This window comes from Rousettus aegyptiacus, unplaced genomic scaffold, assembly GCF_014176215.1.
Source record: "Rousettus aegyptiacus isolate mRouAeg1 unplaced genomic scaffold, mRouAeg1.p scaffold_m13_p_6, whole genome shotgun sequence".
Taxonomy (NCBI): domain Eukaryota; kingdom Metazoa; phylum Chordata; class Mammalia; order Chiroptera; family Pteropodidae; genus Rousettus; species Rousettus aegyptiacus.
In genome coordinates this window covers 56,761,482-56,778,780 of record NW_023416309.1, presented here as the reverse complement: position 1 = coordinate 56,778,780, position 17,299 = coordinate 56,761,482, and the positions used below count along the sequence as shown (strand labels likewise).

The window sequence follows — 17,299 nt, the reverse complement described above, 5'->3', positions numbered from 1 at the left end:
CGTCCCAAGACACCGTTCATTTTCTCTTCAGCTGAAAAATAGATATCTATTTGGCTGTTTTGCCTTACAGTGCTGGAGGCTGGCATTTCCCATTTCAGTGCTCTCCGTGTTGAACCACACTTGTAATTACGGCTGTCTTTTGTTCTGTGTTTTCGGAGGACCATCCCATTCAAACTGTGAGAAGACAAAAGCAGCTGTCTTTCCGGGGGGTGAAAACAATAGCATCCAGTCTTCGTGTAAACTGTCAACAAACATGGAAACACAGAATTGGAAGGAGGAATCGAAATGCCAGCAAGAGGAGGAGCGGGGATTGAACAGGATCTCTGCACCCGTCTTTTTCCGAATGTGAAGAAAGACTAAAGTTGACCTGCCTGCCGCATTTTGGGGCGGGTCCTATTTCTAAGGTGCTTTTCCTTACAAAGCCAAAGCTCTCAACTGTTTTTCATTGTTGTTGCCCGTTTCCCACGTCTCGGCCTACTGACGTGGGCTGGCCGGTCAAGGTCACAGAGGGCAAGCTGCCTGTCCACAGCTCTCAGACGGCCTTCGCCTCCTCCCCACAATCCCCACTCCAGCCTGAGCCGTCTTCTGTGTCACGGGGCCTCCGGGAGGCTTTCCGCCCGCCTGGAATGTGCTCCGGTCCTGGCCTGGCCCGTTGTGGTCGTTCTTCACCTCATTTCTGCATCACCTTCCTGGTCCGCTCTCGGATGCACATCGGTCCCCAGGCCGCAGGCTCTTGGAGCATCCTGAACCTCTCACAGGCATAACCCGTATATTTGTGTGGTAATCCGTCTCCCCTCAAGGGTGTCCGGTTCACAAGGACAGCAACACTATTCACCGCGTCCTCGCTGTATCCAGGACACTCTGCCAGGCTGCGGCACTTCTCCGAGTGACCAGTTCTCCTAACTGTCAACTAGCCAAAAGCTTCTCTAGAAATGATTTGAAAAGTGTGTAGCGATTGATGCTTCAGCGGGTGAGCAAAAACTCAGTCATTACAATGACAATGTCTCATGTAATTTCGGTTTGGGGTTCCACGCATGTTGGCAGAGTCAAAGGGTTTTTATGACTATTACGGTGAGCTTCTGCTTTTCACCTTCCAAGTTAGTCAAGCTGTCGTCTTGTCTTTCGGTTATTGTTGCTTGTCTTGATCCAGGAGTTGTTTTGGTGAGTGGAAGGGAGAGAAACACAGTTAGTTTTCCGTATAGTTTGCAACAAAAGGTAAAACAAAAAAAAAAACATGCTTCACATCACAGATGCCGGAGTACTTTTCGGGATGGCATGCAAACGCGCTGTGCGTCCATTACGATTTCCAGTGGCACCATACGAATCATGAATCGTAATCTAAAAGGCACAATTGAGTCACCTCAATTTGGTTGCTATTTGCAGAAAGAATCCATACAATTTACCGCACAGGGTGAAAGGAAATTGTGCCATAATTCAGATGCCTGAGAATTTCTCAGGTGCTCAGCATTCTATGTGCAGATGGGCTGGCTCCCCCCACATGCGAGTGAAGTCCAGGGTTTGTGGATGTGATTGTGAAGGAGAATGACAGACTGAAGCATTCTCGTGCATGCAGGGGCTGAGCTTTTGGGGGGGCATCACAAGTGAGCTTGTGCAGAGTCATGTGTGAAAACATTCCTGCATGGTTCCCATAATTCCACCACTTCCTGTCCTGCAAAAGACAGCAAATCGTTAAGTAGAGCAAGGAGCGGCACGCTGCACTGAAAACCCGCGAAAGGGGCAGACACATCTACCGTTCATGAAATCCTAACGCTTCAGATGTAAAAGACCTAAAAGTCAGAGTACACGGCAGCTGTCATGTCAAAGAATACGTTAGGCAAGACGATTAGCTGTAAATGTTGTATAGCTCACTGAAAATAATTTTTGGATAATCAGTAGTTTTGGGTATTGGTCATTGGATGTATTGGTAAATTCATGATTTGTAATTTATAAAGAACTGGTTTTGGTGATCGCCTCAGTGCTATTTAAAAGCGGTGCTGGCACGTAGTAGATTTCAGTAAATATTTGTTGAGTGAGTGAACAAACAACGCCATATGCTCAGAACTGCGTTCACAGACACTCATGGGCCATTCTGGACCCCCGCGGTCCAGGCAGGGGCCAGCATGTGCAAAGGCTCGTGAGGCAGGATGGGGCTTGACTCTCCGGTGTTCTCAGCCCCATGGATCTGGGGGCCTTGCATGCTCCAGGACTTGTTTTCAGAATGATGGGTCACAAGGTCCACCCAGTAATTCAAACCTCTGAAAACAATAATGTCAACAATGAACAGCCCCGTTGCAATCTGGAACTAAGAAATCCTAGCTGAAGAAAAATCGAATTTCATTTTTCCTGGCCGGGTTTACTTTATTCCCTTTTGATTGTCTTGGATAAACTTGTTAGAATTTTAGACAAGCATTCAAAGGGGAAAAATTGGAACACGCCTTAAGCAATGATTATATACCTTGTTTAGCAGAGCAAGAGACTAAGTACAGAGGAGACACAAGCGATCTTTAAAATGAGATTTCAGTTCTAGAGGGCTCTCTGCTGCCCCAGCAGAGACGAAGGGGATGCACGTGAAGCTCGGTGTCAGAAGCGACGCGGTCGTTAGGTTTCCAAACTCTGCGTCTAAACTCTGCTCCTCCCTCCATCCTGCTTTCCGTTCAGTTTCAGGGCGGAGGAGACGCAGCTCTCTGCACCAGCCGACCCCCTTATCTGTACAGTGTTGTCTGGCTTCGCTGCCACTGGCAAGGGCCGCCGGACTAGGGTGTGACATCAGGCATTCGAGCCCTGGCCTCCCAGAGGTCACGCAGAGTGCTCGTGGCTAAGAGGTAGGCATTTAAACAGGCATCGTTTTATGTGGATTAAAGAGAGGGCATTAAAAGCAATCCTCCCAGCCTTGTCGCTGCCCAGTAATTTAACAGGGTCAGGGAAGTGCCGCACAATGAACCGTTGGATGTTGGCTTTGAACTTGACTTCAGTACGTCTGGCATCTAGATTGGGCTCTGCCGCCTATTAGCCGTGTAGCTGTGGGCGGGTCCCATCCCTTGCTGAGTCTCGGCTTCCTCATCTGTGAGTGCAGGTGATCGCTAACACCTGCCCAAGTGCTGGCCGGTGTCCCAGCAGGAACGTGATGGCCCGCTCCCAGACAGACAAGCTTCTTCTGTAGATATTTACTCCTATTCTCACAGGGAAGAGCCAAGAGCATCGTCAAGACGTAGCGCTTAAAAAAGGAGAAAAAACAGAGAAGCAGACAGCACGTCACTGAGTAGAGGTGGGACTTGTGTGTCCAGGCCCCAAAGAGGGCCAGCCTTTCAGGAGCAGCCTTTGCGGCTGTGGGCGGGGCGGCCAGGTGGCCCTGGGGGGCTCGTGAGCTCCGCGACCTGGTGCCCCCACCGGTGATTACTGCCGCTTGGCTTCTGATTTATAAATGGTGAAGGTTGTCATGGAGAATAAAGAAAATAAAAACGCACAAAGAATTTAGTTTAGCACAGCACCCGGCACTTCATAATGATCCGTGAGTTACTTCCTGTGGCCTTGCTGGTGTGCGGTAAGGTGACTGAGCGGTGAGCGACCCTCCCCCGCCGCAAGACAGTGAGCCTGAGCTGGGGCACAGAGGCGGCCGTGGAAGGAGCACTGAGGGAGGCTCAGGTCTTGGGCGTAGCAGTGCCCCCGATGTGGACAAGGTCATCCGCAGCCCACATTCAATTTACTTCTCTGAAAACTAAGAGGTTGGGGCAGATGGTTACCATGGGAACATTCAACTCAAATGCTATTGGTTCAAGGATTTACAGGGTAATAAAAGTTTGTCATTCTCTCAAGACTGTCTGGCCCTTACCTGTCTGACCTGTTTATGAGGCTTCGTCAGCTGGGACCTGCTAGCTCTCTGCCTCATGCATTGGGGAGCAGCAGCTGCAGGGGACCAGCAGCAGGAATGCTCAGAGAGCTTAGAAGACCCCCACTCCTCCCCCATTGTGATGTACCGGCTTGATTCTATGACAACGGCGGGTACCGGGCACTGTCTTATGTGCTGTCCTGGTAGAGGCTGAGAACTAAAGATCAGGAACGAGGGGGAGGAGTGGCTGACCCGGCAATGGAGAGATGAAGGATCCGACTTCATCCGCCCCCAGTTCCCACAGAAAATGGCCAAAGGGAGACGCTTCAACCCGCCTTTAGACAAGGACGGAAGATGGGTAAGAAAGATGGTGCCCTCTCTCACCTGTCCCAGGCCACGTGGGCGCGGTCAGGGGCATAGACCTGGGTCCGGATCCCACACCCGCCCCTCACTGTGGCTCGACGAATCACTTCGCCCAGCCTCAGTTCCTTCATCTTAAATGGGACTCTCGTGGCGTTCCAGGCAGGAGTAAATGACATGATGTGTGTGAAGCGGTCACAGGCCAGCACCCGGGAGTGTCCGCTGGACGGTAATTGCCATCTGCCCCTCTTGTCCTTTGTTCCGTAGCATCTCTCCTCTGACGTCCTATATGACTCATCATGTTATGTGCATTGTTTGTCCCCCTCTGCAAGGATCTGCTCTTCATGGCGGGGGGCGGGGGGTAAAACCTCTGTCTTTTTCATTCACTGATTACATCCCGAGTGCCTAGAATAGGATCTGGTACACCAGAAGTTCTCAAAAAATACTTATCGAAGGAATCAATATTGTATGAGAAACCTCCGAACAAATTCCTTCTGACCCACAATCTGACCATCTTGGCCCCACCAGGCTGTGAAATGGGAAGAGTCCAGAGATGTATCATTTCCCGTCTTGATCATTTGAAAACTTTACCTTTTCATGTCACAAAGCCTGGTGGGATTATCAGTGTTTGCCGTCTTCAAGAAACGTTTGCTGTACCCGTAGTGTGAGGTCCTAGCCTTGTCGCCGTGTGCGTGTGTGTGTGTACATATGTACATATGTGTACTCTTCCTTATCCATCCTGCTTCAGCCCACAGAGATTTAAGGTATGGAAAATATTCACAATAAAATAGGAAACTATAAATAAAATTAAAATTAAGAACCAGTTTAAATATACTTTAGAATAAGAGGCTGAGACTGGGAAATATATATATATATATATATATATATATATATATATATATATATATATATATATATATATATAGGCCCTATGGCCTGCATGGTAGATTTAGGCATCAAATTTGACTCTGAGATCCCCAGCAGCCAAAGTAAAATAGGAAATAGCGTGAATTACGGAACGCTAATTAATTATGAAAAGAAAAACAAATTTCTCAGACTAAATAGCTTCACCTCTTTCTAAAACCTACATCAGTTAGGATTGTGTTCACCTGAATATTATGAAACACTGACTACACCGTCTTAACCAAATAGGGGTTGGTATTTCTCAAGTAACAAGAAACCCAGAAGTAGGCAGCTCAAGGCTGGTACCTGTGTCCTAGGGTGTCATTGGAGGCCCAGGTGCTTTTCATCCTTCTGTTCTGACATCTTTCAGGTGGGGCTCTTCAACTCAGGCAGGAAAGTGAGAGGAAGGTCGAAGGAGGAACAGACAGGAGGCACCTGTCAGCTCTCCCAGGAGCCCCGCCCACAGGCTTCTGCTTCATCTCGTGGAGTCATGTGGCCAATTTAGCTGCAAAGGAGTCTGGGGAGGATTTTTAACCAGCCGCATTGCCGCCCCAAACAAAGTCAGGGTTCTATGTGAGGGAGCACGGATAACGAACATTTCCTTTCCTATTGCAACCCCAGGAATGTGCCCTGGGCCGGTTTTACCTGGAGAGAACTGTCTCCCAAGGTCTGACTTCATTCAGCCTCTGCTGCCAACACCTAAGAGCAGAAAAAGAATAGTACTGATCCTAAACTTTGCCAGAGTAACTTGCGGGCGAGTTGGAAAGTCAAAGAAATGATTGGCTTTGACTCAGCCACAGCCCGTGTGGGAGGGCAGTAATTGCCACATTAGAAGTGACAGTCATTTTGCAGTTGACCTTGCTTGCTGTAATCTGGCTGTTGCTGGGTAGGAAAGGCTTTTCCACACACTTTCGCCTCCCTATTTAATATTTCAGTCACCGAGTGATTGAACGCAGCAAAAATTTCACCGCCAACTAGTTAAAAAGCTATATTTCATGGTTACAATATCACAGAAGGGTTTATTTCACAGCTATCATGGTATAGCCATTAAATATATATTTTAAGAGAGTGAAATTAAAATACTCGAGCCATTTTTTTTAACACAGTGATTTAGTCCATAGACTTGCAGAATACAAATGAACTGAAGTCAGGTGTCGTGTAGCTGGTGAGAGGAATCGTTCCTGGTGTGAGAACCGCGTCTGCTCCTCTGCCCCCACACCCTGCCTGACCCTCCACAGCTTCCCCGTTGACTCAGGAGCCTGGAGGCAGGGGAAGGGAAAGGTTCTGAGTCTGGACGCCCTTCGTATTAGTTACATTTACTTTAAAAATAATTGTTTAAGGACATTAGCAATATGTAAGTTGGCTTCGAGAAATTTCTCGGATATATTGTTAAGTGAGAAAAGCAAGGTACAAAATAATGTGTATCACGTGAGTTGCCGCTACAGGTACAGGTGTTCGTATATGCTCATATCATTACCTGGAGTGGCAGTGGCGGGGGGGGGGGTGACGGGAAGGGGAAGGAGAAAGTAACCAAAAGTGACTGTTACATAACAAAGCATTTATAATTTTTGGAAATCAGATTTATAACATGATCCAGTGCGTGCAAAATTGTGCCTCTATCTGCATGTCCATTCACATAGGGATGAACGAGAAAGACAGTCACCGAAGAGTTAAAGGGCATTTTACTTCCTTCCTTACGTTTTTCTTTATTGTTTGAATTTTTTTTTTTTTTAAACCATGAGTACGTATTATAACTCTAATCAGAAACAAATGTCCTCATGTTTGTTGTGGAAAAAGGCAATGTCGTAGATGCACTTAGTTAAACCGCTAAACGGCGGGAGCGGTCCTGGAAAGGAAGGCCGCCTCCGCCCCTGCCTCCGCTGCTCCGAGGGGATCCGCTCCGAGGGGACCCCGTCGTCCCCGTCCTGCACGTGCGTGCGCCGGGGGCCTGTGGCCTGTGCGGTTGGGTCGTGGCTTGACCCCGTCCTTCTCCTCCCCGCACGGGCAGCTGTCCTCATGTGCGTTGGGAGGCCTTCTGCTCGGACGTGTTCCTGCAAATCGCGTGTAGTCATTTTGCGGGCATGGTTATTCATTGACAGAAATGGCGTCAGCTTAGAGATCTTGTCCCGTGTCTTCTTTTTTCCACACAGCACTGTCCACGGCCAGTGTCATCTGGCCCATGCCTCTCCGCCGCCTCTGAGAATGCGTCCCCAAGCATGCAGTGCGCATGGCATCAGCCCCCACCGTTTCACGTAGCGGTTACTGAGCACTGAGTGCACGCATTTTCTCTTCCAATCACACCTACCCTATGAAGTAGGTGTTGTTATTCCCGTTTTACAGATAAAGAAACTGGGGCTTGGAGAGTGAAGTCCCTTGCACGAGGCTTACCTCACAGCAGAGGAAGCTGGGAGCGGACTTGGGGCTGGATCTGCAGTCTGTGACTCACCCATCATATCACCAAGAGCTGGGGGTCTTGTCTTTTTGTTTTCTGTTTTTTTTTTCTTAGTTTCTACTTACATTCCACTCCTAGAGATCCCTACTTCAAAACCTACTTTGTTGGGGTGGCTTTTAAGAGGTGCTACTTAAAAAAATTGGGGTGAGCTTTCGTGGCCATCAAATATCCCCTTTCAGGAATGAAAGACTCCTTCTCCTAGGGGCTGAGAGTCTGGCCCCTGGTGGTCGGTCCACCCCAAAGAGACTGGCCTGCCCGAGGTCACCCCTCTTCGTGGGCAGCCCACATGCAATGACTAACCAGTGAGGGTGCCCAACTCAGGCGACACAAGTCATCCTCGCCCCAAGTCAAGACGACTCCGAGAGGCCACCCCATATCCAGAGCGCTCTGCGGGGTTGGCTGAGGCCCCTTTGTTGGTACCCCCTCTCTCTGCCCACTCCCGTTTCCTTTCCCCGTTTTCAGAGAGAGATGCCCCTCTTCCCCTCTAAGAATCTTCCCTCTCTTATCCCCTACATTCTCAGTAAGGGTCGGCTGGGACCCTTCACCCCTCAGTGTCCTGGGGGCTTGGGGTCCACCTCATACCTGCAGGAGGTCGGCTCACCCCTGCTGACATGGGCTGGGTCTTTGTCCCCAAGTACGGGGAGCTCCCTGGTCAGAAAGAAGATCTGCAATGGCACATTGTCTTGCTCCCTCGCCCCGGGCCACACCCTCCTCACCAGGCCACAGAAGTCCCGCCAGGCTCCAGCACAGCGGGGTGGCCCCGGGAACTTGAAATGGCCTCGGGCCATCACAATATTTTTTGTCTTGGAAAGAATATTTAAAAATGATGCCATTTTCATTGCATGCCAGAAGCACCCAAATTGCTTTTTAATCACTTTACAGAGGAAGCCCTGATGTTGGCCTCGAGGCGCAGATGAGTCTGGTTTTAATCAAGGCCTGTGCTGTTCCCCTAGTTCCCCCACATCGGACTCACGCAGAGGACCCCGGAATCCATCACGAGCGCTGAGTTAAGAGAGCCCCACAACCCGAAGTTCTCTGAGCAAGTGGAGGAGAAGCTGCCGGCCATCTACAAGGTCCGGGAGAAGGTGAGTCCAGGCCACGGCCACGGCCACGAGTGCCCCCGGCTCCCCAAGGCGGATGGGGGCCGGCAGCGCTGGCGTTTTGGGCCGGATAACAACTCCTTGGAAGGGACCGCCCACTTACCCTGCCTGGATCCTAAACGTCGGTGGCATCGCCACCTGACACCTCGGTTCCTGCAACACCCTCGGTACTCTCTGGAGGGGTCCTGATTCAGACGGTCAGGTCAGGCTCATCTCGCTGGCTATAATGCATGGGTCATTACCAGCATGCTGCACCTCCCAGGCCCACCCACGCACGGCCTCCGGGGCCTGGGAAGAAGCAGGCGTTGACTTCACACTTGGCCGGCTCACCTGCCACACGGGCCAGAGCGCCAGTCCCCTCGGGTCCTTACCGGCCAGATGAGGAAGTTGGCCTCGATGGCCTCAAAATTCTTTCCCGGCTCTCACTTCCGTGAGCCTGTGAACTTTTCCTTCCTTGCCTCCAAAGGAGGTGTTCTGAAAGAGAAATTTTATGATTTCTAGCAAGTTGGAAGTAAGGTTGAGTTTCTCAGCCCTGGGCTGACCTCACCCTCCTGTGCAGTTCGCCAGTCTCCGGGGAGGGGTGTAGCTTACTCAGAGAACACTCGGCTCCCCATCCGCCTTTCAGGCTGGCTCTGATGACCCACCGGGGTTCTGACGTGTGCCTGTCCCCGCCCTCTCTTCCAGCAAGCAGTCAACAACAGCTTCCCCTTCTCTGTACACGACAATCGGCACAGCTTTCAGAATTCTGGATACTTCTTCGACTCCGTGAGTACTTCTCTCCAAATTACAAATCCCATGGGGAGTGGCTTCAGGGCCCTTGATTTTCTGAGATGCGTTGAAGGTAGAGAATCCCCTCAAAACTGGAACAAGGTCAAAATTAAAGCCTCATGACAGGTTACCAAAAAAAAAAAAAATGCACAAAGCTTTCAAAGTTCCTCACAACTTTCAAGGGCTGCAGCAGCCTCCTGATGAGGTTTTCACGCACTTCATGCTTGTCAAAGGGCCTCCCTGTAACTTGTCTCATTAGCAAGTTTTCTCGTGCAGATGTCATGGGAGAGAGGGACTGCCTGTGTGTCTCTGGGTGGCAGAGTCAGGACCCACAAGGAGGGGTCAGAGGGATGGGGAGCTCGCATAATATAAAGAAGGACTTCCTAAAAACTGGAGTTGTCTTTTCTCTAGAGGCGGTAAGTTCCCCATCCCTGGAGAAAATAAAGTCTGATTGCACTTGGTGGTAGTTTAACACAGCACTGTGCAATGGAAAGATACTCCAATCTATACATGTAATTAAAAAATGTCTAGCGACCACATTAAGTAAAAAGAAACAGATGAAATTAACTTTTATATTTTTTATTTAATCCAATAATTCCCCGTATTATCAATTCAACATGTAATCAGTTAAAAACCATTAATGAGATATTTTACATTCCCCAAACTAAGTCTTTAAATCCAGTTTGCATTTTACATTTAGGGTGCCTCTGAATCTGGAAGATCCACACTTCACGTGCTTACTAGCACATATGGCTAGGGGATGTCAAACTGGACAGGAGAGGGTTAGCATGTCCTAGGTAGAGGGTGGTATCAGGTGACCTCTGAAAATCTCTACCAAACCTGAGAGTCCATGGTGGTGGTGATAATGATGATGATGATGATGTCAGTAGTTCCCACCATCTGTGAAGCATGTGCCATGTGCTGTGGCCATACGTGATCTCATTTATTCTTCACAACAACCTATATGTTAATTACTCTTATCGTCCCCAATTTAGAAATGAGGAAACTGAGAACCAGTGAAGTTAAACAGTTTGCCCAAAGCTACCCTCTCTTCTGGGATACGATATCTAAGCTAGCTGAAGTGATTTAATTTAGAAAATCTGGTTTGTCTCTGCGGGGTGTTGAATACAGAACCAGAATATCCACTCTGCCTGCTTCTCGAAATAGAATGTTTAAAATTATTTTCTAACCTACCGAAGTAACATACGTCCTTTCAATTTTTCAAATAATACGGAATTATATAAAATTTGATCTCGTTTTTCCTCCTCACAATCTCACCTTGATGACTCACTGAAAATGGTTTGATGGGTAAAATGTGACATTTTTTTTTGCAATGTACATGCAAACATACACACGTAAGTGTATGTCTTGTTAATAAAACAAACAGGATTGAACCACACATATTTTATCAGAAGTATGCTAATCTCATAGAAAGCATGGGAAGCTTTCCAGCTTTCTTCTGCATTCCGGAATAATTTATATAGTGTGCGATTTCCAGTTTACGAAGATTAGATAGCATTTCCTATAAAACTATTTGGGTTTGATTTATTTTTAGAATAAGTTTTTTCACTACCTTTTTATTTTCTCTTTTGATTATTAGTCTATTCAAACTTTCTGTCTCTTCCCGAGTAGATGTTCCCGATATGTGTTTGCCTAAAATTTACCTATTTTGCTTCATATTTATTAGTATAAGATTTTTAAAAAATACTCTGTTTTTGTTATTTTTTATTTTTTTTTCAGTTGAATGTTTAGGTCATATACTTGTGACTATTTTTGTTAATAAATTTATTGAAACTATGAATATGCCTCATGTTATTACTTTGCCTGTGACCCAAAGGTTTTTCTAACTAGGGTCTCATCATTATTTTGCTTCCAAAATAGTCTATGATTTAATTTTTGATTTATTTTTTGACTAAAAATACTTTAGAAGAATGTTTTGAATTTTCTATAAGGTTAGAATTTTTTAAAATTGTCCTTTTGTTGCAAATATCTAGTTCTATGGGTTATAGTAAGTTTTATAGAATATGATCTGATTTCTACTTCTAAATTATAAAGATTATATATTCCCCATCTGTTGGTTACAAAATTCTTTATCTTTACTAATTCTGTTAATTGTTATTTAAATCTTTCATATACTTTTCTTAATATTTGTCTTGATCTGTCATTTTCTCCTAAGATTATTCTTGAGTTTCTAAATATTTTTGCCTTATAGTATTTAATACCATATCTTTCTGCATAAAAATTTATTATTGTTTTATTTTCTTGATGACTTTTATTATTTATCAATTAGAAGTATTCCTCTATATGTTTTAATGCATGTAGCCATTACTTCTACATTGTTGTGAAGAATAGTATTGCCACTATTAATATTTTTTTGCTAACATTTGTTCCTTATATCAGGGTCCATTTTTTTTGTCTTTATAATTTGTAGTCATTTCATTTGAGGTATTTATTATTATTATTATTATTATTATTATTATTATTAGAAATAGAATAGAGCATGGTTTTAAAAAATCCAAGAGTCATTGTTTCTTTCAATGAGAATTTAACCCATTCATATTATTATGATAATTTGGTTTCGGTTTTATTTTTGCCATCTAATTTTATTTTTCCTATTTATCACGTTTGTATGTTGCCCCCCAACTCTGCTAGATTGAATTTATTTGCTCACTTGGACTTCTATCGATATTCTTAAGTATAAATGTTTAAGAAATAAATTAACACTGTATTACTCTATGCATATACAAATTAACATCTACAGCTTCCCCCGAGAATAAGCCAAGTCCTTCAGAGAACTTTCCTCTGTCCCTTCCTTTTCTAGAGGTTCTTGTCTCGGTGGCCCAGGTTGTCTTCTCCCAACTCGTGGTGGTACCGTCCTCTTGGGATGATGTTAAGTGGCCTTGAGTTCCCCAGTCAATTTGGAATCCTGAAATTTCAGTTCCACATTGGCCTCTCTCTCTCTCTCTCTCTCTCTCCCCCCCTTCCTCCCTCCCTCCCTCCCTCCTCCCATCCTTCTTTTTTTTGTTCTTGTGGATTCTTTGAAGTTTCAGCATATTTCATGGTCACATTATCAGCAAGTATTTAGACTTCCAAGCTTTACTTGTGACTTCCCTTGTGGCTCTTTCCCCTATTCATTTCATCCTTTCCTTTAATTTATTTATTTTGTTTCTGGAGTGTCTGCAAGTAATATTTCAGGAAGGCGCTTGGGCAATGTGACCAGCGTCTTCCCTTTTTCCTTCGAGAGCCACCCTCTCGCTTTTCCCTTTGCCGGGGTGCCGGGGGCTAATCTGTGTGGACCACATTCCTCCTCAAGACCCTTGGACACAGCCACTGCTCTGCCTCTTGGTGTGTCCCCACGCCCAGCCCTTTATTATACACTGAGGAGCCACCTGGGTGCAGAGATCCTACCTGGGACCGCTGGTGTCCAGGCTGGTTAATGGGCTGTTTCCAGCTGTGGTCTCTCGGGTTCTGCCCTCTGTGTGTCTAGAAGTCCAGTCCCCTGGGTGGGAGGGGAAGGCTTTGGGAACAAGAACAGAACACTACCAGCATGGTTTGCATGTTGATTTACAGCCTTCAACAGGTCGGTAAAGAAAACCTCTTGTCAGGGTTGTCAATCGTGCATTTAAACATGGTATGTCATGCAGCTGGTTTTGCTAAAGACCTCAGGACTTTGTGACTCTGAATATTTTTTCTCCTAACCATCTCATAATTCTTCCCCAGGGCATGGGACGTAAGAAGATCTCCCCAGAAAAAAGGCAACATGTTTCAAGAAATTTCAATCTGTGGGCATCTGACTATGTTCCATCTTGTCTTGATGGCTTTTCAAATAACCAAATATCATATGTCTGTCAGGACGCTGCAGTGGTCCCAATTTTCAGACGCTTTCCAAGACGTTATAATGAGATATGGAGCACTTTTAAGTTTATTCCCCAGCAAAGCTACACAGAGACTTTCAAAAAGTGTCCAAAAGTCAGGTTCACTGTTGACAAAAAGGCTGATTCTCCACCAGAGCCCTAATCTTTCCAGAAGATTCCTGACGAGTTTTGTGATAACTAGTATTTCATTGGACATTCTGACCCAACACCACCATTTAACATAGGATTTGTTTAGAATTAGAGACTGTGTATGTCTTAATGCCGAGACGCAGCCCCCTTGTATGACACAGGGATTAACGTCCCTACACTGAGAAACCAGACACACAACAGATTGTTTCTGCTCTCACCTTTCAGATATTTTTGTAATTTTAATAAGGTACGGAAACATTCGAGTCCTTATAAAATAAAGGTACTCGTAAATGAACGTGTTTTAAGTGAAAACGTGTTTAATGAATTTTAAACTTGCCACGTGAACTTTTGGAGGAGTTTTAAAAATCACATAATTACTACATGGTTACATTTTCATTTTGCAATTTCAAAAAAATACAGAGGGAAGTCCCCATCGATGTCACCACATCTCCAATCCTTATCTTGTCCCCAGAAGTAAATCAGTCTTTTGTACAATCACATAGATGCGGAGAGCTACGTTAAGAATTTAAACGTAGACTATGCAGCACATTGGGCTCCATAACTTTCTTTCGATGCTTAACAATGTATCTCGAAGTTCTTGCAGTGTCAGTGGGGACAGACTGATTTTCTTCTCAACCGCAGGCACCGTATTCCCTAATATGGATGCAGCATGTTTTTAAAATGATCTTCTTGTTACTGAGTTTGAATTGTTTCCCGTTTTTGGCCGTCAGACCTTGTGCCATGTGAACATGCTTGATGGGCTTCCTCTGGGCGGGTGTCTACGTGCACCTCTGGAGCAAGCTCTGAACAGTAACCTGGTCAGTGCTGGGTTGGGTGGCGTGCACGAAGTCTTCATGAATACTCCCAAAGCACCTTGGGAAAAGACGGGACCAATTAAACTCCCGCCAACGGGATCTACGCATTTGTTTGTACCCTACCCCTCGAATTAACTTGTAGATATTTAAGGATGGTTAGGGACAAAAAATTAATATCTTGCCACTTTCTTATCTTTTATTTCTCTGATGACTAGTAAAGGCGAACATCTTTTTTCACTCAGTGGCCGTTTATATTTCCCTTCTGCAAACTGAGTAACACTTTTCTACACACAAAGTTTCTTGTTCATAGCTGGTTATTTTTTCGGGAGATGAATTCTGGAATAAGCTTGTCAAATAAGTCCATTGGCCGTTTGATAGGAATTTCCCCAAATTTAGATATTAATTTATGTGAGAATTGACATCTTTATACCATGGCGTAGTTCCCCGTTTATTCAAACCTTATTTTATGTTCTTCAGTAAAGTTTTATAATTTTTTTTCACATAGGTCTGACATGTTTCCTTTCAATTCTGTATGTTTTGAACTTTTGTGGCAATTTTAAATGTCATTTTTTTTTAGGTTATACTTTTAGGTTGGTTTTTCGTGATTCATAAAAAAGCTGTTGATTTCTGCATGTAAATCTTGTACTTTTCACCTGGCTCAACATCTGATTGATGAACAAACAAATATTCTAATAAAATGAAAATGAAGTTCTAATGATTTCTCAGTGGATTCTCCTGGATTTTCTGAGCAGGCGATTACATCATTTGCGAAAGTGAGAATTTCTGCCATGTTTCTCCCGCCCAGGTCCGCAGCTGGGTGCCGCGCCCTCTGCTCTGCCCAGGGTCAAGTTCTCGCCAAAGCACAGCCTCTGACTCTGATGCGCAGGAACTCTGTTCTCCTTCCCTTCCCTCTGTTCTCCCAAGGCGTCCTCGCAGACCCTCACTCGCCTCTCTCTGCCCAGTCGCAACAATCTCCAACGAGACTGACCCCAAATCCGGTACTCTTTGGGTTTAAAGACAAGGGGCGCGTTTATCATCTATAGAAACACAAATTAGATAACTTGCCCTTGAAAGTAGTCTTTTTTGACTTAATTGTTTTTTACATAAAAAAATAAGCAACACTGTTCAACACTTCACAGTTTTCAATCCAGTGACCCAAGAACAAAAGTACATAGTTACTTTAACACAGGGGTAGGTCTTGGGGGCTCCAGGGTTGACACTCCAAATATAGTAACCCACTTTACAAAATAAAAGTCTGATAACTTGGCACAGCATCAGCGGCTCGCTGTTGCTCATTCTGTTTTAGTGTGTTGTTTTGAACGGAGGAATAAACAGCCAGTTACAGAAGCCCCAACTCGCTAATCAATTACATGCAGGTGTTCATAGATTTCTTCTGTTTTAATGAATTAGACTTGGACACGTGCCATCATCCTAGAAACGACTCAGGCACTGAAAGAACAGCCGATGGCCCGGTAGTCGCGATTCCCAGCGGTGCTGCCCAGTGCCCATCCAGTCCAGAGCAAGGCCAGGATGCTTCGGCCGCCGTGACTATGACGGGCATGCACGTAGCTGTTGCGTTCTCTGTGCTCTGAAAAACCAGACCTGAAGATCCTTGGACACGACGGGCCAAGGGGCAGAGTGGTGATTGCTGCACGCGACCAACTCCCATGAGCACTGCCTATTTTTAGGCCGAGAAGCACATTCTCGGTCGGTCTGTTTCGACATTCACGACCAGGGTCAAAGGCGGCCTTCGCCTGCTCCTTGTGGCACTTGCTCCGCGGTGGTCTTTGGCCATAGCCATCTCTGCCGTGACGCCGTGTACCGTGTCCTGAGGGGGCGGCCGCTTCCCCTCCATGGCCGACGCAGCCACCGGGACGACGCCGGCAGCTCCGGCAGAGTTCAGCTCACGTCACTGCTGGCCCCTGGGTGGCTCGGGGAAAAGGACGCTTCACCCGACTCAATGTTTTTTTTTTTTTTTTTTTTTGTAACCTACAGAATCGGTACCATATTGAGGACTCCTGTGGGGCGAGGGGGAGATGGGTAAGGGGGAGGAAGGGCTCGAAATGATAAGCTAAAGATAGGTTTCCCATATGTTCTGCTGAGCTCGGGGAAGAATCCATGCTGTTATGGTAACACCCCCAAGAACCACAAAACAAGCAAGGAGAATGGATGTCCTTCCTGCCCCCGGCTCTCTGCTGCCAGCCACCATCCTTGGGCCCAGCGTGGTGCCTCGAGCCAGGGACGGGGGAGACCCCTTCGGCTGGGCTCTGGGCTTTCCTCTGGGTGGAACCGGGCTCTTCTTCCCAAACACACGGCGAAGTCCCCGCAGGCGTGCCGGCCGGGCACTGAGCGCTCCGACGCGCAGTGTAAGTGTGAAGCGCGGCTCTCTGCCTCCGTGAGCACCTATCAAAACACACGAAAACATCTCAACTAACACACGACGTTTAAGCAAACGCGTTACGGATCTACCCAAATACTCCCCCCAAATATTAAACAACAAATCAGCCCCCTGTCAGAAGCTGGCTCACAGAATCAACGGGATGAATAAAACTGTACCTCACGTGCTTGGCGACGGCTCCGTGAAACGGTCAAATTTGTTAGGTGTAGCGTGTGATTTCTGCCGAGTAACCCGAATAGACCCGAATGCTTTATTCTCTCTCCCAATCGAAATCAAACAGCTTTTCAAGCTCCCAAATTGGGTAATACAGGCCACGAGCGCGCTTTCTTCCCGGCTCGCCCTCCCCCGCCCGCGCAGGAGCCAGCGGCAGGATGTTGTGATCCGAGGGTCGTGACTTCTGGGCACCGGTCTGGAGACCTCGTTTGTAGTGGGCACTCGTGTTCCCAGCAGAAGAGACGACTCTGCTCGCTGCCCGTGATCCATACAGCTCCCCGTAGGGGTGGAACCCGGCCTTCTCTGCCCAGAAGCACGCAGCAGTTCCTGAGACCCGAAGGAGAAACCTCGAAACTGTCTGAAACAGTCTCCCACTGTTCATAACCTTCGTGGGAGGTTCCAGGTTCCATGACCGTTCTCAGCCACGAGTGGCCTTTCCGATCCTTCTCCATCAAATGCC

At 46.5% G+C, this 17,299-nt stretch overlaps 1 protein-coding gene across 1 annotated transcript; it reads left to right on the top strand.

The window, feature by feature from the left end:
- The first annotated feature begins 4,133 nt into the window (after positions 1-4,133).
- Positions 4,134-16,063, top strand: TEX36 (testis expressed 36). Its single transcript, XM_036223325.1, is given in 4 exon segments — positions 4,134-4,184; positions 8,495-8,626; positions 9,326-9,406; positions 13,130-16,063. Coding segments are annotated over 4 exon segments (600 nt in total). The 3' UTR covers positions 13,466-16,063.
- Positions 16,064-17,299: the final 1,236 nt, after the last annotated feature.